The sequence below is a fragment of the Sinohyriopsis cumingii genome, chromosome 19 (genome assembly GCF_028554795.1).
Source record: "Sinohyriopsis cumingii isolate HCF-2022 chromosome 19, ASM2855479v2, whole genome shotgun sequence".
Classification (NCBI taxonomy): Eukaryota; Metazoa; Mollusca; class Bivalvia; order Unionida; family Unionidae; genus Sinohyriopsis; species Sinohyriopsis cumingii.
The window spans coordinates 65326825-65352250 of NC_142979.1; the positions used below are offsets into that span (position 1 = coordinate 65326825).

A 25426-nucleotide genomic window follows, 5' to 3' on the forward strand; every position below is an offset into this window, starting at 1 on the left:
ATGAATCTTTGAGAAAGACACTTTTTAATGCTTTTTTTAAAAACTGTTGTCTCAAGGTTTATACTGTATCTGATATGTAGTAACACTGTACAGCACCTCGGCTCAATTGTCACTACAAGGGTCAACTGAAGGTAACTAAAATTCAACGAACTGCACACAGACTTTTGGAAGAAAACCCCTTTTAAAGAATGTAAATATGAAAGATAGCAATATAAAATGTAAAAGTGTTAAAATTCTGTAAAAGGCATAAAAAAGAATAAAGTTAAAATATGTAAAATCTTTAAAACAATTACGCAACAAGTTTGAAAATGGATCGGCATAATTTATATAAATTTGGAAACCCCTTATGCCAGGATGCTTTCTGTCAATGTTGTCAAATTCTGTTTTGAAATTTCTGTTTATTTAAATATTTGTAGAGTTGATGAATTATTTTAATTTTTTTTTAAACCAACGATGGTGATGTCATATTTGCTGACTTACCAGCATCGTTGGTACAATTCTGTTGAGCAGTGTTTTTATAAGTTGTTTAGTTGTTTTTAGTAATGGCAGCCATATTTAATGTTGGATCAGCATCAGTTGTATTAAAATGGGTGGATCATCATTATTGGTATCAATCTGAAAGGCTTTTCATGCTAGGACAATGTGGTAAAATTCCCCCCCCCCCCCCAATTGAGTGGTTGCTGAGAAACTGTAGAAATGTTTTTTCCAATTTTAGCAATGACGGCCATATTGGTTAGTGGATCAGCATCATCTGGGTAAATATGAATGGCCATGATGCCATAATGCTTCCTGTAAAATCATGCTAATTGGACAGTTGTGGGTGTGGGTGAAAAGTTGCAAATAACAATTGAAAAAAGACAAAGCACAATTAAAAAAAGGATAGTACCATAAGTTCATTTTACAGTATAGCCAGATGAGCTATTAAAAAAAAAAGAGATCCAAGTGAGCCTGACATTGACATATACCTAACAGCAAATGCAGGAGCAATGGATAAAAAAATCTAGGAGTAGGTTGGTTTTTAGAAATTTTTTTCAATGAAACATCAGTATCATTTATCAAACTGACATGCCTCTATGCCCAGATGTTTTGTTTCAAGTTGGTCAAATTCTTTTGGTAGACTTTTGGATATAAAGTTGTCTAAATATTTTTCTATTGGTAGGATTGGATACCATATTTGATGATAGACTGGCATCAATTTTATGCAATGTGTAAGGCTGTTAACCAGGATGATTTTGGACAAATTTGGTATGATTCAATTTAGTGGCTTTCAAGAAATTATTTAAAAAGTTGGTTATTTTTAGTAGCTAGACTGTCATAGCATATTGGCATCATTTGTAAAAATTTAATTCACATTATGACAAGACGCTTTCTGGCAAAGGACTAGGTTTACATTGCACTCAAAATAACCCTAATGTCTATAATTAATTAATTTTCATGGATAATTTTGTCTGTTATAAAATTTTACAACATCAATAAGAATTAAAATGGGTACCCCTTTGACATACGCATTTGCCGACGTCATAATGCATATGACAAAATGATACTTAAATGCTGCTGTAAACAAAATTTTGATCAGAAATATAACTTTTTTTGAGATTTAAGATGCAACACCCACCCCAAAATTCTGTTAGATGATAGTTACGGGTAATAAAAACATGGTAATGCAGAAGTACTAAATTGCTGTATACATCTGCCCTATGCTAAAAGGGAGATAATTTTTATCAACTGCTCTCACAAACAATTGCAGAACTTTCTGAAAACTGAAAAAGATTCATTTTGCAAATATCTAATCACAATATGGTTAAAATTTATCATAAATTATTGATTTTACGCAATTTTCATTATTATTCAATGCTGGCAATAACTTCTATGTAAAATCAAACTTTCAAGGATAATTTCACAATAACTAGGAGACCACTAGCACATCTGAATAGCATTTTGATTTCAAATGTTAACATCTGTGCTATATGTACACTTATTACTTCAATTTGTGTCCAATTTATGTCCGGCGCTAATATATGGGGAATTGTATATTTGTGATGCTCATCAAATCTCTTACATAGCAAAATGTTAATAATTCAAGAAATATGTATTATTCTATTATAATTGAATGCACTTGTGTCACAATAGCCCCAACAATTTTTGACAACTTTTCCCCATTCAGTCACAAAAATATTAGCACAGCTTTGTGTGAATTTCTAAATTTTAAGGGTTTTTCAGGACCAGATTAAAAATATAAAAAAATGTCTTAAACATAATAAGCTCGGTGAAGTAAAAAATACAAGAAGTGACCTTTTCACCTGACCACAAGGTTAATTAGGTCTGGTTTTCAAAACACCTTAAAAAAATTCAGACATGTTGGTGGTCAGATATTCATCATTTTCATTCACAGCCATTTAAATATTGCAAGTGTTTGAATGAAAACTCCAAAATTCTTACAAATAGTGATAATACAATTTTTTAGATGACCTGGTCCCATGATGGAGATCAAAGGAACAAGCTATATGGTGCTAAAGTGTTTTTGTGAAAACCCATGGTCAATACAGCCATCCATTCTGAAGCAGTAACAAAAAGATTTTCAGGATGGCCATCAGAGCAGCTTTTTAATAAAGGAACAAGAATGAAGTACATTTTTTTAAAATTAATGTCATCCATTCTGGAAAAATACTTTAGCAGAAGTTTGTGAAGTTATGAGAGGTCATATTGGCATCATTGTTTTTTAAGATCTACCACTTCTGACATCCAACTGGCACCATTTCCATTTATGACTAATGTTATGTCTTATAACAGGATGAGAAAACCATGTTCACAAGAAAAATAGTAACTATATCAAGATTTTCACCATGGTAGCCATATTGTACATGTTCAGCACTATGTTGTAGTGAAAATACCATGTTGATATATACTACCATCTGTTCAGGAAGGTACCAATAACAAGATTTTAAAAATGGGGAATACAAAATAAAATCAGTTGCGGTTTAGGGACCGTACCTGATGCTGTTTAATCACCATGTATATGGTCATGACAATTCTTTTCTGTCACCTATAGCTATAACAATATTTCCAATCTTCTACATATACCTATCCCTTGATAACTCGTGCACAACGGGTCTACAAACTGCACTATAAGCAAGGGTATGAGTTGCACAGGGTCTTCTAAAAATTAAAACACTCAGCTTTGACATCACGAAAACCGTGGAGAGAGTACTGGGCTGTTTAATGAATGAATCCTTTTTACAATCACATTGATAATAATTATTAATAACATGGGTTTTTTTCTAATGAAGTTGTTCGTTTTTCTGTATAAATCATATTTCAAAATGTCCAACATGTGAAAGATCGTTCCAACTGATTTGAAGAACCATCACCTGTACGCAAAAACGTCTATTATGCCACTACTTTTTGTTTTGTTCATTAGTCTGGTTCCTGGAATGGTATTTAATAGTATAATGCCAGGTCGGGAGTCAAAGTAGCAGGGAACTAGACAAACTGTCGATACACCACCAAACAAGATTCCTTTTCTTTCAAAAATTAGCGATATTTATTTTGTGAGACTATCGTCCATGTCGAAACTTATTTTTGTATTGTTCAGTTAGTACAATATTGATGTTGTAATTTCATTGTAAGTAAATAGTGAAACTTCTTGACTTCCATGAGGGTATCTCCAAGTGCCAGTTCAAGAATTCTCTGAAACTCTCTTGCTCATAATGGTCCGTCTCTGAAACCAAGCTCTTTATTTTACGAAGTATTTGTTTCCCTTGGTTAGCTAACAATCTTTGATCACAGGTATGATTGAGTCAATTTAAGGTAGTTTAGTTATATTAGATACACAATAACATTTATAAGTGTCTAACTGATCAACTGAAGTGAGTTCACCCGACATACAACCATGGCTACTAGAATTTAAGTATGTAGAATTTGCAAGCCTTTTAAGTTTTCTTGTATTCCACCTGCTTTATTTGATTCAAAGTACATAATTAATGTGATAATAAAAAGAAGGCCAGCTTTTAATTCAGTGCATTAATATAAGAAATACTTCCTCAAGTTATCAAAACACGGTTGGCACTTAATTAGGGTCTCAGATAAACACTTGCAGAAATAGGTGTTATGGTAGATTGACACATTTTATGTGTAAATACACATTGTATTTATTATGATTACACTAAAAAGGAACTAAAAGATAGAATTAAAAACAAATTTCACTTATTATAAATTATTTAATTGGCATTTAAATATTAATGTAATGCCTACAATATGCGTGACATTTTCATTGATCAAAATTTCCTTGAATATTTTTTAATTACATTGTACTACAAATGGCGTTTGGAACAAAAATGTAACTAGTTATATGGCATCTTATTAAAAGTTGATAATTTCAAAATGTTGATTAAAATTTCCAGGTCCTAACTACCATTTTCGGCCATAAAATGAGCAATATATGACATTAGCAATTTTGATCACGATTTTCTTCAACTTTAAGAAATAAGGATCAATTTTTGGGTTATTTTCTGGTTTAAAAAAATGGGATTCATGCCTGATCCCACATTATAAGTGGGTCTGTGAGTTATCAGAACGCAAGATATCGAGGGAGTGGTGTATTTGATTCTATGAGATAAAAAATATACAAAGAATTGTGTGCCAAATAACCAGATATTTTGGAATTTTGGACTTCAAGGATATCCCAGGCGATACCATGGTTCCTTAAGTTCAGGGGTCTTAGTATAAACAGTCCATACTAAATATGTAAATGGGTGTGGTCCTGTATCCCAAAATAATGGGAAAATTTTATATATTAAATCATTACTGAACTTATTTCACTTAACATACTATCATGATGTGATTTCTCAACCTACTATATATTGGATGTGCAAAGGTAATACTTCCTTCAACGGTACACTTTTATGGATCTCCAGAATAGCACTATTGTTTGGGATCAGTCTGTATTATTATAAATCACCTGGTAGTCACTTAGAAAACTTTCTGTTCTCAGTAACATGCTATTATAGTTAGGGACTGGTCTACTTGGAATATCATCTGATGGTCAGTGAGGAATTTATTTTTGTTAGTAACATGCAGAACTTATAAAAACTACTTAAGTCTTCCAAAGGTCTGTTTTCTGAAAAACTTAGAAAGCTAAGGGATGGAGTTCACATCAGTCTGAAATTTTTAATGATACAATATTGTCCTAAACTTGACCACAGTTGTCTGTACTGAAAGTTTTCTAGGCACTATTTACATCTGACAGAGACATGTCTACATTCTAGAAATCTTTTCTATTGGCATGTATCCTGACTCGCCCAGAAACAATAGTGACACTCTCCCAGTTGGACGAATTGTGATCCATGTTATGCTGCCATGGTTTAAACTCAGCCGCAACCAAGCCTCAGGAGGTAACTGTAAAGCCCTGGAAAGAAATGAAATGTAACAAGATAGCCAACTGGTACGTCTCAGTTATAATTTTTTTAAATGTATCCACATTTAAGAAACATATACATTTGTGGTCACCCATGTCCACCTGATTTTTTGTAATTTGAAATCCATCTACCCTTATTAAAAGAGTGGACATATTTTGGTATGTTTCACAAGAATGAAATGCAGCCTTTTACTCTTAATATGTGCAAATTGAGAAAAGTGTTATTATAATTAATTAGCATGCACAGGTGACTACAAAGACTTCAGATTCATGATGCAGCCCCAGAGAGGGGTGGGGAGAAAAGGGCAAGAGTAACTTTTTTTTAGAGAAGCCAAAAAATATGGATATTGAAGTCTCTTCTTTGATGGGGTGGAGATTTATAGATTAACAAAATGACAAAGAAACAAAGCTGCATTAGTAGCTATTCTATACTAACCGAGTCAATTTTATCTTTCATCTAAAAAACAGAAAGACAAAACGTCAGAATCAAACTCAACAAATGTTTTGAAACTGCACGGATTTAATGCAAGTCTTTTATTCGAACTAACTCCAAAGACCAAATGATTCAAAACCATCTTTATAACTCTTAAGAAACTTCTGACTAGCACATGACTTTTGACTTCTTCCAATTTTCATTTCACATGATGCTGATCCACCATTTTTTCAAACTAGTTGCTCACTTTGATGCCTGAAAAGAGTTTACCAGTTTGCACAGGAACCATTGAATAAGCACATCTTTGATAATGATGAAATAAAAAAAATTTACGAAAAGAAATTTTATTAGTGAAACAAAAAGTTATAAAGTACTTTTCCATAGTCTTGCCTCCACAATCCATAGTATTTTGTGGGCTTCATCCATACAAAATACAGAGAATCCATAGGACTAAACAGGTCTGTTACAGCTAAAACAAGCAATAATCCATAGGACTAAACAGGTATGTTGTAGCTAAAACAAGCAAGAATCCAATGACTAGTTGCTTTAAAAAGGCATTAATAGTTATATCATACAAAGCAAATAGAAGCCATGTACCGTAGCCAAGGATGCACTGAGACAAAAAATCTAGGCTGGCCTGGGTGGGTGCTGAACCAGTAATCCTTAGATTACAAGTTCAACACTTACAAACCAAGCTACAATAGTTCTGAGAAAGTGCATGCAAGTATGTTTTTAGTGAATAATTACTACCAACTAGCTTTTTGCTGGGTTGTCATTAAGGGTAAGCCCACATTTTTCAGTTTATATGAAAGATTCACACTAGAAGGTACCGTTAAACATAAGCAAGGTGTTTAATTGTAAATATATATCAATTCTCTTACCAAAAGGAATACTTCTGAGTAGCCAATAATAAACAGTGGTATGGGTAACTGATGTAGAGACAACGGAAGCCTTGCAGAGATGCCAGTTTTCAGGAGTGTATATGAATATGGGTCCAAGATATAGAGTCTGTACTAAACATAAGGCTGATGGTGTAAGGAGCAAACAGCTAAAATTGGAAAGTTACTAAAGTACAAAAATTAGCTGACAGTGACCTAGTTTTGACATGGCTGAGTTGCTCTTGTTGAGATGTATCCACATGCCAGTCCTCATGAAAATATGTGAAATGATAAAAGATAATGAGGGTGCAAGGAAGAAATAAATGAACAAATAAATTACCAAACAACTTGTACAATACATGAACAGACAAAATGCAATATCCCTTCAATTTCCTTAAATGGGGGTAACAAAACCTTTAAGTAGTTATTCCTTGGAACCCCAAGGAATATTTATGTTACATATTGCATTTTTATGATCATTAAAAAAAATTAAAGCACTCAGAGAAGCATCTTTCAATGTTATTAGCATGACCTTTTTAATTAAATCAAATCTGTTGTCAATTATGAAAGAGGTCTTTTGCCATTTACTTCAAAATGTGCACAGAAAGAATACAAAATGTTTACTTACCTACATATAAAGTATCGTATAACATTGGCATGACATACAAGGATTTCATAGCTGTCTGTTGTTTGTTTTGCATCAGCTCGGTGAAAGTATTTTCTAAAAGCTGCCTCAATTCGTGCTCCATCTTCATAGAACTGCTGAAATTGATAGGAAAAACATTACCTTTTCTTTAGGTGGAAAATTCATCTAGTGCAAATAAGTAAATAAAATTACTCCAAAATCTGGTTTGTCTTTCTGTAAATAAGCTCTTGCTGATCTACAATCAGGAGGATCATAAATGGTACACTATATATCCCCTCATGTTTAATAGTTCTTGATGTAGCTGCTACTGGGGCAATTTCACATATGCAGACTTCAACTAAAGTTACTGTACAGAAACCATTTTTTTCTCATTAGACCTGCAATGACCTTGATGTATAACCACAATACATATAGATTGCTTTTTACCATACGTGCAGGTATACACAAAGTTTGATCAAGGAATTTATTGTAGAATAAATGTTATTCTGCAGAACCTGCACCGATGTTTTTACCCCCTACATCAACATACCTTTTCTAAAACTTTAGGTACATGCCCTCCACAAAAGTTATCAAGGTTCTTTATGCAAAAAACATTTTTCTTCTTTCAGTGACAGTGACCTTGAACTTTTGACCCCAAATCAAGATGCTTATTCCTTAATGCAAGTGCAAGCCATCCACTAAGTTCTATCCATGTCAGTTTTATAGAACTGAAGTAATTGTTCAGAAACCATTCTTTCTCACTTAAAGTAACCCTGATCTTTGACCTTTTTTACCAAAAATCAAATGGCTTCTTTCTTACCCAATATGAAGTCATCTAAAAACTTTGAAATGGTACATTGTCAATAAATGAAATTTTGTGCAGAAAATAATTTTTTCTTCTTTCAGTCACTGATATATTAACCTTTGACCCCAGTGCTGACAAGTTTGTTCCTTGTGCAAAATGCAAGATATCCAAAAATCATGGACCAGGTATATGATGTGAAACATGTTATTGTGCAGAACCCACTGTTCTTTCAGTCAGTGACTCTGACCTTTAACCTTTTGACCCTGAAATCAATTGACTTCTCCTTTACATCATGTACAAGCCATCCACAAAGTTTAGTCTTGGTCTCAGTCACAGTGAGCTTGACCTTTGACTATTTGAACCCCATAACAGGTCTTCTAGCTTATCACAAGTGCAAAACATGCACACACACACACACACACACACAAATGTTTGATAACTATAAAATTAATGGTGAAGAACTCAAGTTATCGTGAAGAGTTCATTTGACTTCTTTCAAAGAGAAACAATGAACCATTGAACCCAGTATTTTCAGTTTTACTTTAGCATAAGTGAAAGCTATACACAAAAGCTTGGTAACTGTAGATCATCAAGAATTAATTTACAAAAACCATTTATCATCTTGTCCAAAGTGACCTTAATCTCTGACCCCACAATCAATTTGTTCCTTCCTTACTGCAAGCATAAGCTATTCACAAAGTTTGGTGGAGGTACAAGCTGTAGAACTAAAGTAATTGGACCAAATAAAATAGATTTAAGTACAGATGGTCATTGTAGCATATGTTGTTGTTTTGGGTTGAACGGCATTTTCAGTGTATGACAGAATATACATGGCAGCCAGCATAAATTGTGGAGGAAGAACCCAGGAAATCCCTGGAAAGAACCAACAACCCACAGGTAGCTAATGACAAGCTTCTGTACAGACATACATTGGCCAAGCCAGAGACTTGAACACGCAGGGACAGAGGTGAGAGGGCAATGACAAGTCAAGATGAGTACTTAGAGAACTCAGCCAACCAGGGCTCCTTGTATGATATGCTCTCAAAAAACTGATATAAAGAAATTTAAGTTAATATGAACTGCTTTATCTACTGTCTGATTTGTCCTGAGTAGAATGTTTGAATGAAAGACAACAGATTTAGGGCCTATTTGAGGTCATGTGATTGATGAAATTCACTAAACAAAATGTGCAGAAGTTTAAACTGAGTTAATGAAAATTGTCTGTTATTCCAGACTTTGTATACAAGATTTCTACTAAGCCCTAGCTTAGTTTACCTTGGTAAATTTCTATATAAAATTCACCCTTTCATACCAAAGACAAACCTCTTAAATGTTCAGTTCTGAAACAGACCCTGCCAATTAATACAATTTAAGTTCCATCTAAAAAGGGACTCGTCTTGTAATGAAACAGCCATTATAAATCAATAAATCTGCTGCAAGCAGTCATATGCCTGTCACCAATTCCCCATTGGACTGCTCCAGTGGCTAAAGTGGTTAGAGCATCAGCCTTGGATGTGGGTTCAAGCCCTAGCCAAGTCCTACCAAAGACTTTTAAAAAATGCTACAAGAGAGCTGCCTTGCTTGGTGCTCAGCATTAAGAGGTTAGTATTGGGCCTGGTCAGCCTGGTGTTGGGATAAGGAGACTCGGGACATGAAGTTATATGTCTACATCATGATACCCCAATGCCAGACATCACTATAAACTGCCACACTGCAGACATCATAGCGATATGACTGACAAATTGTAAAAGCTACATTAAAAATCCAAAATCACACACACACACACATAAATTTTCTATGCCCATTTAATACACAGCCCCAATCCTAGGGTATAGAACAAAATTATAAAACATTTGTGTACATCAAATGTCATTCTAAATTTATTTCTAGATCTGAAATCTCTGCTTTAAATCAAGCAAGAAGAATTATGAGACATTAGGCACCCATATCACATGTACAAATGTACAGATGCAATAAAGTCTTCCCAAAGATTTTTAAAATTATAAAACTGGTTTGTAACCTGCATGTAGTACATACCATGCAAACTTGTAAGCAAGTCTTTTATAAACAGAAATAGTAAGAGAGAAAAATGCTGCAAAAATGTACATTTTTTTCTGGTCTCCAGCCTCCTATGGGGGGCTCTGGGGGTATGGGTGCCCCTTCTCTGAGCATGTCCGTCTGTTCCACTGGAAGGTGAGGTAAAAACTTGTGGATTATATGTGAAGTCTCAATGGCTCGTGCCATGGTGGAGGAAACAATTTTTGTAAAAGGGAGATTCATTTCCAACAGCCTCTTGCCTGTCAGCTCTGCCTGGTCCCTCCCTGTAAAGAAACAAAAACACCTAAGGCTCTTGATGATGCCATAGTCCACTTTCAACAATTCAAACATCATTGTTCTTTTACTTGGATTGAGACTGAAGGACATCAGACTTGGGAGGTAAAAGAGGAATTGCACTAATTTGCAATAATTAAAATATGTATATTTTTTAAAAATTATTTAAGTAGCAGTAATATAATAGCTGCTATTACTGCTTTAGTGAATTTGCAAGCCCTGCAGGAGACTGATGTTCCAAAATTATTTGGTCAAGTCAACTTACCATTGTCATCAGTAGCTGTTCTACTGTTGACAACTTGGTAGAATAATACAATTTCACCCATAGCATAAATATCCTCAGTATGGTGTGCTGCTGATCAAATGTAATATGATCAGAATGTGCTGTGATAATGGTAACAGTAAAATGACTTGCCATAACATAAAATGCTCTGCAGTATGGAGTGTACAAAAAGTTTTCTGCTTCTTAACCCCATGACTCACCCTGGGACAAAAACCCTGGCAGGACAACGGTGGTATAGGAAGAAAGGAAATTGTGATTATATATTTCAACAGTGAAGTGAATCTAGCGAGGGTTTATTTAAATCTGAGCTGTAGATAAGCAGTGTGTTGGTATGTTTTACACAAAGAGACTAAAATTGCAGAAAGAAGTTTTTTTAACGCATTCAAAGTTAAGTAAAGTAGTTTGATTTTTAGCATTTAGTCCAAAGCTGTCAATGCATTGCTCTGCTGAAAGGATAGTCCATATTTTATGATGACACATTTGATCAATATAAACCATGTGCTATTGTAAAAAGTTTCACTTCTTCCATGCATATCTGAAATGACAATACCTGGAAACTTAGGTTGATAAAACACCCCCATGTCTGTAATGACACTGACTTATACTTACTGACGTTTTAAGGCTTATATTGCCTATTCATTAAAACCTACAATAATATACACACACCTTTGTCTAAACACATTGGTGTATGTTATACACTTACCAGTATTTCTCAAGGCTGTTGATCTACTGTTGGCTGAAAGTTTTTCCAGCAATATGTACCTATTATTTCCACAGATGGACAACAATGGCACTAAATGCCTCCATCTAAGGGGAATAATAATACACTGACAAATTGTTCTATTAATATATAGTTTACAATTGCCAAAAAGATATATTTTATCCAGTCATTTGTTAACGATCCCAGTGGTAAAGTAAGATTTTTCAAATGCTGCTCATATATGGGATATTTCTGACTGGTAGGCAAGAAACAATTTCCTGACACTAACCCAAAGGTGTAAGAATACGAGCTGCATCTTCCTTTGCATCGCCATAATACTGTCCATGTCTAATCATCAAAATGTGACGAGCTGATGTTGGAGTTGCTTTAGTCTTGTTCTTCTCCCTTTCTTCCTTTTCATCATCTGTTGCAGACTCATTCAAAGGCTTCACAAGAAATTCTGGATCTCGTCTAAAAAAAAAAGAAGGAAGAAGCCTTACAATAACTTCACTTTAATTCTGTATGGTATGTACCATTATTAGTAGATTTCATGAATGGAAAATTCAACATTAAAGTGCCAGTAAAGAAATGGATCAACTTTTCTGATATAATATCAACCCTCCACACTCAGAAGCATACATCATAAACTCAACTGTTGATAAAATGTAATTTTCTGCAACGCCACAGATAAAGGTATTTGCAAAATTCATAGCATATACATCAGAATCCTGCATTCCAATGGAGTATCCTGTATACAGTTGCAAAAATCAACTTTCAATGCACCTAAGCTTAAACTTTTTTTAAATCTTTCATTCTATAAATGATCAAAGTACTGCTAAACTTTTAACCAAAAGCTTTGCAAACCCGATACCACTGCCACTGGCAGAAATGCAATGGCCATGTCTGGATTCCTACAGAACAAAATTGCAAAATTAGTGACATGTCCCATCCATGCCTTAGTCCTAAGTAATATCACTGCCACCATGCATTCATTTTTGTTTTGCCCTTACCCCAAATTAACATGATAAGTTTAGGAATTATTTGAATCAGATCAGTGTTATTGAGATCATTTCTTTTTGTTTTTATTGCCAAAATTAGTTCTAGAACTAAGTTTTTATTTAAATATAAACCAATTCCCAATTTGGAAAAAAAAATATTTCAGGCAGATATTAAGAATGTCCTTGCCTGAGAACAAGCCCACTCCTACATTTTGAGAATTTATTAGATAGTCCCCCCATGAAATTTCTACAATTTATCTCCCAAATGGTTTCTGTTTTAAAAAAATCCCATTACTGCAGTGTAAACACTTTTTTATCACCATCTATAGTATGTACCTGCTTATAAGTCAAGTGAAACTGAAAAAAAAACGATCTTGATCTTCCACAGCAAAATGTGCCTGTAAATTTGGGTCTATGTTGTTTGTTCTACTGGTTACTCGTATCAAACTGCATGCATCCAGATGTATTGGAGCATTTGGTTCAGTAGATGCAAATGCAGTTTTGTGTTATGTCTGTTGCTGTTGTGTAGCTTACATTTTCTTTTCTGGGACATAAATACCCTCATCTGTACAATACAAACTCATCCTTCCAGGGATGAACCATTCTAAGAATGTTCTCAAATGATTCAGACCAGGATAACACAGACCCAGTGTTCTCCCCACTTCAGAGACAGGGGCACAGAAGTCATCATTTTTTTATTACAAAACTGAATTACTTGTGGGACATAGAGCATGGTGGCAGAAGGAAATCAGTTGGCTGGAATGCCAAAGTCGGGTAAGTTGAAGTATACTTCTTTAATGAAAGGAATACAAATATATTAATATTGAAGAAAGTGTTTAGATGGCTTCATTTCATTAAAGATTCTTATAATCCTTTTAACCTATTTCAGTATTCCCTGCTTCCATTGTGTTCCAGTCAGCAGAGTAAGTAAAGCTTGACTAACAACTTTAATTTGTAGAAGAGTGCCGATATGGGCTGCCAAGTGTGCGAGATATTCCTGAAAATTTGACTTGTAGCTTCAGTGTTAAATGACATTGGAACACACTATACAGAGCCATTATTTGGTCAGTAAGACATAGACGCCCAAAACATAAATATCAGCGTCGAGGTCTTACATGCAGGACTAAGTACCTTGCTACCATTGTATAAGTCCAGATTGATCAATTATTTTCGTCTCGAAGTTTTGGGATGGCATTGAAGGTGCTGAGATTTCAATAATTAGGACGGAATACACTTGAGTTAAACTATCTCAGTATCAAATATCAGGAAAACAATTCATATTTAATTGAATTAACGCCAACGTGACTTCAACGGCATACAATTTACTGTTGTAGGACGGATGTTAGAAATATTTTTTTTTTCTCGAACTGCTTCGACATCAGGACAGTTTACCTGGTATTCACAGTCACGCAAAAATTCCAGCATTCTTTATAAGAAGACGACGACAGAAATGTCTGATAATCAATCATATAACCACTTATGTTTATTTGTTAAACGTGCAGATATCTTTTTAATGTACCTATCCCAGTTGTTGTCCCACTTTACACTTGGCTCAAAATTAGTTGTCCATGACGCATAAACTATCCCCTTTTGCTTCTTTTCATAAATTACGTATCCTAACAAGGCCACTGCACCAGCGATACATATTCCATGCCCTCTGAAAACATGCGAAACACGTTCAAACTGACGCCTCCAATGCATCTTTCTTTCTCTCCATGTGCAAAAGCTGCCATCATTGGAACGTCTCGGTCGTTTTGCTACTATAGGATTTGGGCGACAATTTGGTAACAGCTATTTCTTGGTATATTCTTGGTACAAATCCGAATTCAAAATTGTGTTATTTTTTTTTTAAAGAAGTCGCATGGTGCGGTTTTCGATAGTTATCAAGATCTGGTGAACCTTATTAAATGGACATAGTACACAATTAATTTTACTATATGTTCTCTACATTTGTTTCTCAGTACTGACCTTTCCACTGTGTGACAATCAATGCAAATCATATGTTAATCTAAAATACCTTCAAAGATGACTTCACGGTGAAGTTCTTGTCAAAGGTTGACCTGCTCTTTTTTTAGATCATTGACTCTCAACATAACAGCATGTAACCAGAACACGTATTTCACTTCCGGATCATCACCAAGGCCTTATTACTCACTGTGCACTGTCGCCAAAATACATACAGACAACAACACCCTGAGCTCATATTATCAAGAATAAACAGTTACCTTTAAATCCCTACCAAAACTGCATAAATAAAACTCTTCTATCACCATCAAAATGAGAGAGGAAAAAATGTTCTAAAAATAGACCAGAACTACTTGGGTACTGAACTGGAAGTATTAATTGTGATGTAATTCCAAATGGACAGTAGTTCCGGTAAGTTGTTAGTTTACTTTATGCACCAAAAACACAGGGGCTCGTATCACAGGGGTTCGTTACAAAGAAAATTAGAGTATCTGTATGACTCAAGGGGTGGGGTTCTAACCTGTAACAGTAACTGTCACCATTGTCAGTCGGTATAGCAGACTTGTTTGTCTGAAAGTTACCAAACACATGATGATATAGTCATCTGTGTGGTGTTCAGGATGGTAAGAAATGCACGCAGTCCCAATTGTTACATCATATAACAGATTATTTTAGTTTCCTAATTTCCCTCATAAGTTTTGTCTGCATCCATCAAAAGCAGACCGTTCACTGTAACTGTTTTTTAAAATATTTATTTTCAATGAATGCCTTTATTTTCAATGGAATTTAATATGTCTCTTATTTTAGAAATATCTAAATTATATCAGCGAGTACCCTTGTTAATAGTTACAAACCTAGGTTAGAATAACTGAAATACGTCTTGATTATCTGATGGCTTCACTGTTCTAGATTATATGTTGCACCTGTATCCTAATTCTATGTCATTATGTTTGTCATTCCAACGTAATGGTGCAAATGTCATCATAGCAAATGGTATATTCCTTTTTGGTCATTTGGTAAATTATGGTAAGTTCAAAGATATATGCAGTGATATCAAAATCATTGTCAAATTTGTTGAGTTCATTCTTTTCATTGGACATGTGCTAAAACAACAGGAACACTTGTTTAAAAATTAATATTGTTGGTATCAATTGTTAATTTACGAAAGTTTTTAGAAGTGATTTGATTGCATACAGAAAGCACGATTCGTCATTATTTGTAACTCTGACAAAAACATTTTTGTTCTTAACCCATTTTGACAAAATCTATATAAGTCACGTGCAAGACTGATTTAAATTCATCTATGTTCAAATAAATTACCTGTAATTAATTTTATCAAACATACTATTAAGTTGTCAGTCATTTTTGAGTAAGTAGAGGGTTCAGAATGTCAAATAGATTGTTGAATACCTTTTCCTTGATTGAATATATTAAGCGCATATCTGAGTACATTTTTTAAAAATTCTCTTAGACGGTCCTACGCTTGGTAATGAATAATATGGGAAATATTGCTATTGTTTTCCATCAGTGATTATATCTTACAGTTATACAGCAAAACAGTTTCAATATTGGTAGCAAAAAGTATTCGTTTTGAAATCCTTACTTTAGATTGTTGTTGAACTCTGATATTTATATTGTAAAATTATATTTACATGGGTACTGGAACAATCCTCAATTTTTTCTACTCCTTTTTTTCTTTCTCCGTCTTTGAAAAGTAAGAAATTATCTACCAAATGAAATAACATTAAAGACATGTTTACGCTTTATCATTCATTGTTTCCAACATCAATTTATTATGCACCTTTGATTTTGTATGTATCTGTGTCAGATGAATATGCATTTTTCTTTCCACCCTTACGTTCAAGACTGTTTTCCACTCATTGTATAATAAACCCTTCCCTCCCGTTCTACATTCATCATGTCTGTGTAATGTCTATTATAGAAAAATAAATCACTTATAATTGAAAGTCTGTGTGTTCATATAAACTTGTTAGATTTCTTATAATTTCTTATAACAACACATACTGGAACACAACAAGAATTTTTTTTAAACAAAGGTTACTGTTAACTGATTGATATATCTATTATACTAACATTATTCATTAATGTGGTAATTACTCTCAAACTCAGACCAGGCTGATTCGGTACAATTTACTGACTGATTAGGCCCAGATTTCTGGCTGATTTGGCCTAACATCCAAGCTGATTTGGACCATGTGAAATATTATTCAGTTTAGTCCAGGATTTATATGTGACATTTAAATTTGTTTTTAGAGATGATCTTCTCATTATGTCCCAAGTACGTCGAGCAGTTCAAATATGCATTTAAGGTAACAAAATCCCATTAGTATGCATGATCATGGTGTTGTTATACATAATAACGTAATCCTGTTTATTTTGTGTCAGCAATTTAGTAGTGAGATATTTTGTTAACTCCTCTTTCAACTTTTAAAAAGTTTGTTTTATTGAGAAATAATAAAATTACAAACACTGACAAAAAGAAGAAATAAACTAAATGATGGGCATAGTACAAGTGAGCTTTCAGAAACCGGCCAAATTCTGCGCGTTAGTCATGATGTTGAACTCCTGAGTAGATGTCAATGATGCTTTTTATTGAGTTCAAGTAACATTCATTAGTGGTGTGCAAATCTCCATAAAAAATCAGATTAAATTGTTCAGTTAGGGAGATGATACTATAACCTTTTGTCTTATTGATGGTCAGCACAATTAGGTTGATTTTGTGTTATAGATGTCCATGCCATAAAGTCATCTCAGGATGACTTTGGTTATTAGGTTGGAACTCTTTCAAATATAAAACTGCAAGCATCACATCATGCTTACATCCACTCTAATTTTCCAAATTAAATGCATCTAATGATTTGAAGAGCAGAGCAAAAAGGGACAAAGAACACTTCGTTTTCGTCGAGTACAGAAGCGGAGTTGACCAAATGGAAAAGTTGCAAAGTTGCATATTTTATAGATTTACTAAGTTATTAAGTTGAAGGAAAAGAAAATATAAATAAAGCCATAACAATCATGTGGGGACATCTCAGAATTAGTGTATATGACCCTTGGGGCGACTTCTCCAGGCACAGTGGGGCAACTTCTCCTGACACCTGGAATGAGTTCTCCCAGGGCAACTTCTCCTTGGTGCAAGTTCTCCATAATTCAAAAGTTTTAATAAAGATACCTTGTTTTTCATACTGTGATTGTTTAATTTTTTAAGATAGAAAAGCGCAACAAAAAAACTGGGATGTCAGGTAACTTTAAGAAGGGTGAGACACAGGGGCTTATTACATAGAAAATTAAGAGTATCCATAAATTGATAGAGGGCTGGGGAATCAGTGTTATATTGTTACATGGTGGACTCCATACCCTCCAGCCCACATTCGTTACTCATAATTTTCTTCGTGAAGACTAAAACTGTTGGTGGCATAGGTGCTCGTATCCTTGCTTACAGTTAATGTGTCATACATGTACAATATAATAACTATGTAGTTATTATATAGTTGTTGTTGTTGTTGTTGTTGTGGGGTTTAACGCCATTTTTCAGCACGATAGGCTATACATGGCGGCCAGCATTAATGGTGGAGGAAGAACCCGGAAAACCCCGGAAAGAACCACCGACCCACGAGAAGCTACTGGCAAGCTTTCTCACATGCCCACATTGGCTGAATCTTAGACTCGAACCGCCGCAGACAGAGGTGAGATGGCAGTGATCCGTAACGAAGAGCGCTTTAGACCACTCGGCCACTCGGGGCCCCTTATTATATAGTACATGTATGACAGGTAAATTGTAAGCAATGATATGAGCCCCTGTCGTTGCCGGCAATTGAAATTTAACTGTCAGTCATATTATTTTATACTTGAATGTATCATTGATAGTTATATTGTAAGCGGTACAACTAAACACACCAAGACTGTCCCAAAACACTCTGCAAATTAGAAGAACAATTGTTTGCCATTGAATTTAATTTGTACATTCTTTATAACACTGACATAGCTCTTGTTTGTCCATTAGAGTGAGACTGTATTTTGTCAATCCAAGGAAGGTCTTATTTCAAGCACTAAGCTAGGCATCACACACTTTCTTACACTTGGCTACTGTCCCATCTGAACTATAAATTCTAGCAGCTTTAGCACTCTTCTGAATATTGTTACAATCTTCGTCAGTTTGCCGTTTAACACCAAAATACTTGTCCAAATTTGCAAATGGGTTTTTGTCTCTAAGTCTCAATATGTCTTGATTCCAAGGTCACATGCACTGCTTATTCCACTACACTCGGAAATGAACACAATAATGAAAGCTGAGGTTGTTTATTTGATGTACTTTTACAAATGACCACATGGACATCTTTGAGTCTTTCTGCCTCTGAATTTAAGCACTGTAAATATCAGTACATTTTCCCACACAGTCGCCAGTCAAAGCTTTTGATCTTGCCACCATTACAGTTATTGCATCATGTTCTTTTGATGTACTCTTATAATGGCAAAATATACATCAGGGGGTCTTTCAGGCACTGAATTCTGTCATTGTAAATATCAGCACAGCATATTTTCCCACCCAGACGCCAGTACAAGTTTTTGAGCTTCCACCAAGCAGTTGCATCATGTTCTTTTGATGTACTCTTATAATTGTAACATGTACATCAGTGTTTTCTTTTAGCAACTGAATTATGTCATTGTAAATATCTGCACAGCTAGCTGATCAACACATTTTCCAACAAAGCACATGGCTGAAGCAGAAATGGCAAGTCTTTGAATTATGCAGCTCACCAATTATATGCATACAGAGGACTCCCGCCTTAGTGATTTTCTGTGTCCTAGATACAATATTGGCATCCAAATATGCATGACTAAGCATTTCCAAGACCTCTGAGAACTGAACTGATTTTCTGGAAAAAGTCAAATCCAGTAAATAAAGTTACATTACATTAGCATGTAATGGAATAAAAAAAATTAAAACTAACAAACAGAGAATTAAATTAAATCAAATATAAATTAAATCAAATATACATAACAATCCTTTTTGGTCATCATCAAAGGAAAGGCCCCAAGACACCCAAAGACTCTTGCAAACACTCCAAGACACCTAAAATCGTGTTTTGCAGTAGAAATTCTTTATCACTTGACCAAAAAATCCTTTAATTTAATCTGAAATACCCCAAAATTGAAAATTAAAAATCTGAGAAATGTTTTAAGCTGACCATGTCAACCACAGTGGTGATTTTTAGAGTTATCGTTCATGCATCTGATTCAAAGTACTGAATAAGAGTGTTCTATTAAATATGAATAAATGAATAACAAATGCACTGCAGAGTAATTAAATGCTCATGTTATTTTCATTTATCCCTATGTATCCAGGCCACACTATGAGGAGGCACTCTTTCCATGGCCCATTTTTTTATGTTCTTTTTAGTTTTGTTTGTTTGTTCTTTTTTTTCTTCCATTTCTATTAGATATTGAGCACATTTCTCATTGTTGATTGTCCTTTTTGATATCATTTATGATGAAGTTTCAAAAACACAATCATCGCTCTTTTGTCCTTTCGTTCATGGGATGCTGTCACTGTCCCGGTTTGTGTGGAATTCTTTCCACCTTATTAATAACTGAAAATTTCCCATCTTTTGATTTTATGAATTTTGAATTTTGCCTATTTTTGAGTCCATGAGAAAATTTTGGGAGAGTACATTTTTTTCTTCTTCAGTCTTGCAACGCTTCGCTTTTCATTAGTCGGTTGATAATTTCCTGTGTCATGTAGAGAACTTCTGTAATCTATAAAATGCAAGTCTGTAATGTAGTAAAGTTTGTTATTAAATCTCAAGTATGTTTAGGCTTCAGTCAACCAAAAGTTTTAAAATATTATTGATGGACTTTGCATTGTTATTGGTCAAGTGTTTGTTTTCTTTGTTGTGCCGATTCAGTTCAAACACGAATCTTTGAAGTCTTGGTTTTAGATTATTGACATAGTATTGCACTCTAAAAGTAGAATATAGGTACATGTTATAGCCTGATATGTCTCCTACTTACACACTTGTAATGATATAAAGCACTATTTTCTTCGGCTGACACTTGTGTGTCAATTGGAGTTCTTTCACTTCAGCTTTAAAGGTGGGTACTGGTGAAATAGTTTTAAGTGAGATTGGAAGAGATTTCCATTCTTTTGTGGCATTATACTTGAATATTGTTCTTGTAACTCTGTTCACATATGGAACAGTGGAATTAAAACCACTGGATCAAATACATTTATGTTGGCCCTATGTGCACTCAAAGTAATTAAACAAGAAGGATGAAATTTAGTATGAAACATTTTGAAGACATGGTTCAGTCTTGGTTGCTTGACTGTCTTCTACATTTAGCATGACAATACATAGTTGCTCAGATAGTTGAATTCTGGTCCTATGACCCAGGTTCTTCAAGAATCTAAATTTTGCGAGGTCTGAAGTGGGGGGGGGGGAATGTTTGTTACATATATTTGTACTAGAATGCTGAATTGAGCATGAGTAGCCATAGTGACACTGAGTCAGTGTTTATCATGTTTTAAAGGGCAGAATGTCAGTCTATTGAGAATTCTTCAGCATGAACTTAACTTTTTAATAATGTTATAGGCTATAGTTTTCCTAGATAAAATTCATTAATATACATGCCAAGGTAAATTTTAACACATTTTATATGTTAATGAAGTACTCACTGCAAGTAATTTTGAATTTGGTAGCTTTATTTAACTGTGTGTTTTGATCAGAAAAGAATGCACTCTGCTTTCCTAAGTGTATTTAACACATTTTGTATATACATCATTTATCACCCACAAACTTCTTACAAGGCAACATAATCTGCCATATGCAGGTAAGTTTTTCATTCTTTTGACAGATCCATTTCTAAGTACTGGACAGGTAACTGAGTAATGATGGTAATGTAGATTCCAAAAAAACAAATCTGAATCTACCATAGTAGATACCTCTATGTACAGGATGCCTGCCCATAAAGAACTATTGAGTGGTTTGTGCATGAGGACTGGAATTTTTTTTATATTTTTTGTATTAACGGCCAGAAATTACAGTGACACAGTGGTCTTTTGTGCAACTGGAAGAGTAGTAGTTTTAAATGTGAGCCATGTGTTGCATAAAAGTAAGCAAATACAACACTCGCAGGTTGTAGGGTTTATTATCCATCAGGAAAACATAAGAGATAAAAGAAAAAACCTACAACAAAACAGAACATTAAAATACTTAAATATACAATACTAAAACAACAAAACTAATATGATACATAACCCGCACACCAGTATTTCAATAATCAACACGCTAACACATAAATGATAACCTACCAGACACAAAGACCCTAAATATTCAAATGTTTCAATTCTCTCAAATTGTGATTGCCACCTTAGGCCTATACAAAATGAGTAAGATCTCATTCATCCCAAACTGATAGGATGGGTGGCTAAGCCTTTTATTAGGTGCCAGACGCTCAGTGTTATAATCCCTTTCATGCGCTTAGTGCACTGATCGATCACTCACTCGTGCATTCACTCAAGACAAACACACACCTGGGTCACATAAGTATCTGAAAATTCTGGCTCCAGGCATCAATGGTTAGCATGAGTTTAAATTTACCTGATAAAGTATTATCCCCTTGGTCACAAAATTCCATGACACGGGTTGGTGTGATGTCATCAAAGAACCCTTGCATAACACTGCTTGTGTTTACTAAATTGGGGCCAACATGGTTATGCAAGAGAGCTTGCGAGTAGCTTCCTGTGAGTCATTGGTTTTTCCCAGGGTCTTCTTGGGTTATATTCTGCCACCAAATATACTGGTCACCATTTATAGCCTTTCATGTGATAAAACATAGCATTAAACCCACAAAACCACAAACTACTATCAAAGAAATTTTAAAAAAGAAGATAGCTGAAAAGTATGTACATGTATTAAGAAAAATGTTTTTTCTCGTTGACAAGTACTGATGTATTGCCGTGATCTTTTTTTAAGTAAAGAATAAGAAAAAAAATGAGCTCATCTCTAGTCACATCTATTCATCTTCATTAGCCATGGATCCAATTAGCCTTCATTATCCAGTGTACACTTAATTACACTGATACAGTTAGATAGGTTAACATATCAGAACCTTGACTAGTGAAGATGCACTGTGTTCCTTAATTTAAAATCTCTTTGGTTAAAAATTGAATTTTAGAGGAAATACTTTGTGACCTTTTGTAAATGATAGGCTAGCCTTATGATTATCTGCTATGGTGAAGTTGACCAAATTGGTGGATTGGTTGTTTAATCTGCTATAGATGAATTCAACGAAGGTGATGACTGGCTGTTTTATCTGCTATGGATAATTTGAACAATGCGATCTGGCTATTTCAGTTGCTATAAATAAAGTAGATCAGTGATCTTACTATTTAATTTGCTGTACATAAAGTACACCAAAGTGATCTCACTGGCTGTTTAATTTGGTATACATAGTGTCAACCAAAGTGATCTGGCTGTTGAATTTTATATAGATGAATTTGACAAAAGTGATCTGATTGTTTAATCTTTTAATGAAATATTCGAAAGGACCTTGTGCCCTTAAAAAAACTGTGTAATGATGTATGTAGTTTGCATGTATGGTGTTCATTATTGATCTTATTCATTGTCTACCTTATTTAATCACTTGAAAGTAAAGTTCAACTGCAAACTGCACATACCCAGATCTGCCATCACATAATGTGTCAGCAGATCAGGGTCTATGCAGTTTGTCAGGTGTAATCAGTCGAACAAACATACACTCTGGTCTGCAGGTGCATTATGCTATGGCAGATCAGGATCTTTGTTGTTTGCAGTTTGACTTGACTTATAAGTGAGTATATATGGTATGCATTTTCTGTGTATGGTATAATGATTACTGGTCTGTGTATGGTATAATGATTACTGGTCTTGTATGTAGTCAAGAATGCCAAATGCACATCAGCACACATCATTATAACTATTTCTCAGATTGTTTTGACCCATGTTGAGATTGTAATACAAGGTCAAAATAATAGATCACTTTAATCAGGCTGCACTACTGTCATGACTTGTATCGGTTTTAAGTCTGAGACCTCTGGTATATTAATTTGTCATTGTTGTTGAACTTCTTTCCAGATTGCTCTCTTTTCAGATATGTGAACAAGTCCAGATGATATTACCTTCCCTGCGATCAGCTGTAATTGGTTTAATTTTGGCTAAACCTTCCAGCCGACTTTTCAGTTCACAGTCAACACATCCTCATTTGTACAGAGTTCTAACAAGTGTCAACAAGAAAGGTAGGTAATGCTCCTTTATTTTCACATAAGAAAGTAGATCATATATCAGTTGAATAGTTAAAACTAATCCATATCCAACACACACACACACACACACACACACAGTGATCCTGTTATAAAACGAATTCAGATATAACAGAGTTGCATGCAGTGTGGCTTCCAAAATTTCATATACACGCATTTTTCTCATACATTAAAAAATATTTTTTTCTTATTAAAAGTAAGAAAAATGATATTTAAAATGTTTATTATAAGTTTGGGGAAGAGACCGCATATGAATTTTAATATAAGACAGCCATGGTATGGCTCTTGAAATGTCATATAAATGTATTTTTCTCATACACAATAAATATTTCTTTCTTAAAAATATGAAAATAATGTGTAAAATGTTTAGTCAGGGATCACGCTGGGTTTCACCATTGTTGCAAATTGTGATTTTTTTTTCTCCATATTGGCACGAATACACAATCTGGTGATTTTTTTGGGATAACATTGTTGGCTGTTTAAACTTGGGTTTGGAGTGGAGAAATTCAAAGGCATCATGAAAGGAAACTGCAAACTTGGATACGTAAGCAAATTCTTTGTTCATTTTGACAAATCCTCTTAACAGTGCATTGTTATATCATAATCCACTTAAGGTGTCACAGTACCTATTGTTTTTCCATATACATGTACCTCAATGCTAATGTTTTGTGAAATAAATATACTTTCTATCCTACCTCAGCATGCATGTCACACACTGTCATAGGGAACAATGTTAGATTGTCAGTTTGACAAGGACAGAACCAGGTACTCCATTGCATTATAAGAGATAACTCTGCTCTAACTAGACAGGGGTAAGGGTTATCTAGTCACAACAGACACATTTTTGCCATGTATACCACATTTTTAAAAAATCATAAAAAATACAAAATATGATTGTTACATATATCTGATTTAATTCATATTTATTTTAATTTAATTGTTTGTCAGTTTAAATTTTTTTAATCTATTATATGCTATTATAATGTAAATTTATTCACTGGAGATGATATTTTTCCAGAAAATTAGTTGACCTGAATCATTCTTTCGTAAACACCAGGTGTTGATCTAAATCTTGACCATGTTTCAGAATTTGTAGCAACCTTTGTAAACAATTTCTTTTTTATTTTAAAATGATTGGTTTTCGTGAGGGTCATTTTTGGTGTATGTGACACAAACACGATCATGTGACCCCCCCCCTTTCAATTTCGCAATTCTGGTTTTTTCATTACTACGCATTTGTTAGTTTTAATAGAGATGCTTAAAGAGAGATTTCTCAGTTTTGGGCTTTTCACACTGATGTCAAGTTATTTTGTTGTAGCCAGATTTTGAGTTATAATTTTCTTCAGATCTGTTGGATTTTAAAAGGATTTTCTTTTCTCTGGAAATATTTTGAGGAGTGCTCACACAGAAATTTTGAAAAAGACAATGCTTACAAATTTAATTTTGATTTCCAACAATGGAGTGTCATTATTTGTATTTCTACAAGGAACTGTAGATAAGCACAGTACTGACTACAGCATACATCATTGTCATCCATCTTGGATTTTCCATCAGGATTCAAACTTGAAATTATGAGAACATTTGTTATTAGGACTTTTGCAATTTAATTTGTGGATTATTCTTAGATTAGTTTTGGATTTGATTCTTGAAACTGTAAGTTCTTCTTTTTTCATGTTTAC

The 25426-nt window shown here is 34.2% G+C and overlaps 2 protein-coding genes across 3 annotated transcripts in view; one reads left to right on the top strand and one right to left on the bottom strand.

Moving 5' to 3' along the window:
- Positions 1-4197: 4197 nt before the first annotated feature.
- LOC149775864 (serine/threonine-protein phosphatase PGAM5, mitochondrial-like) lies at positions 4198-14237 on the bottom strand. Of its 2 annotated transcripts, none has more exons than XM_089944490.1 (5): positions 13986-14237; positions 11758-11939; positions 10261-10475; positions 7353-7486; positions 4198-5404 (listed from the first exon to the last, which is right to left on the bottom strand). In XM_089944490.1, exons 1-5 carry the CDS (start codon positions 14165-14167, stop codon positions 5254-5256), a joined length of 864 nt encoding a protein of 287 aa, XP_089800616.1. In that variant the 5' UTR covers positions 14168-14237; the 3' UTR covers positions 4198-5253. The 2 variants fall into 2 exon arrangements, with proteins under 2 accessions (XP_089800616.1, XP_089800617.1); XM_089944491.1 differs by lacking the exon at positions 13986-14237 and adding an exon at positions 13859-13974.
- The window catches only part of LOC149775865 (apoptosis-inducing factor 3-like), a 94096-nt gene continuing 81781 nt past the window's right edge, over positions 13112-25426 (top strand). Inside the window, exons 1-2 of the mRNA XM_089944488.1 lie at positions 13112-13240; positions 23579-23723. Of these exons, the coding sequence (XP_089800614.1) occupies positions 23597-23723 (127 nt within the window). The 5' untranslated portion in view covers positions 13112-13240; positions 23579-23596. The remainder of the gene's footprint in view (positions 13241-23578; positions 23724-25426) is intronic.

Excerpts from the sequence above, each read along its gene's own strand:
- LOC149775864 (XM_089944490.1), bottom strand. The coding sequence starts at position 14,167 with ATGCATTGGAGGCGTCAGTTTGAACGTGTTTCGCATGTTTTCAGAGGG. Across the intron at positions 10,476-11,757 it reads TCGTATTCTTACACCTTTGG|GGAGGGACCAGGCAGAGCTG; the intron begins GTTAGTGTCAGG and ends GTTTCTTTACAG. Across the intron at positions 7,487-10,260 it reads GCTGGAGACCAGAAAAAAAT|CAGTTCTATGAAGATGGAGC; the intron begins GTACATTTTTGC and ends TATCAATTTCAG.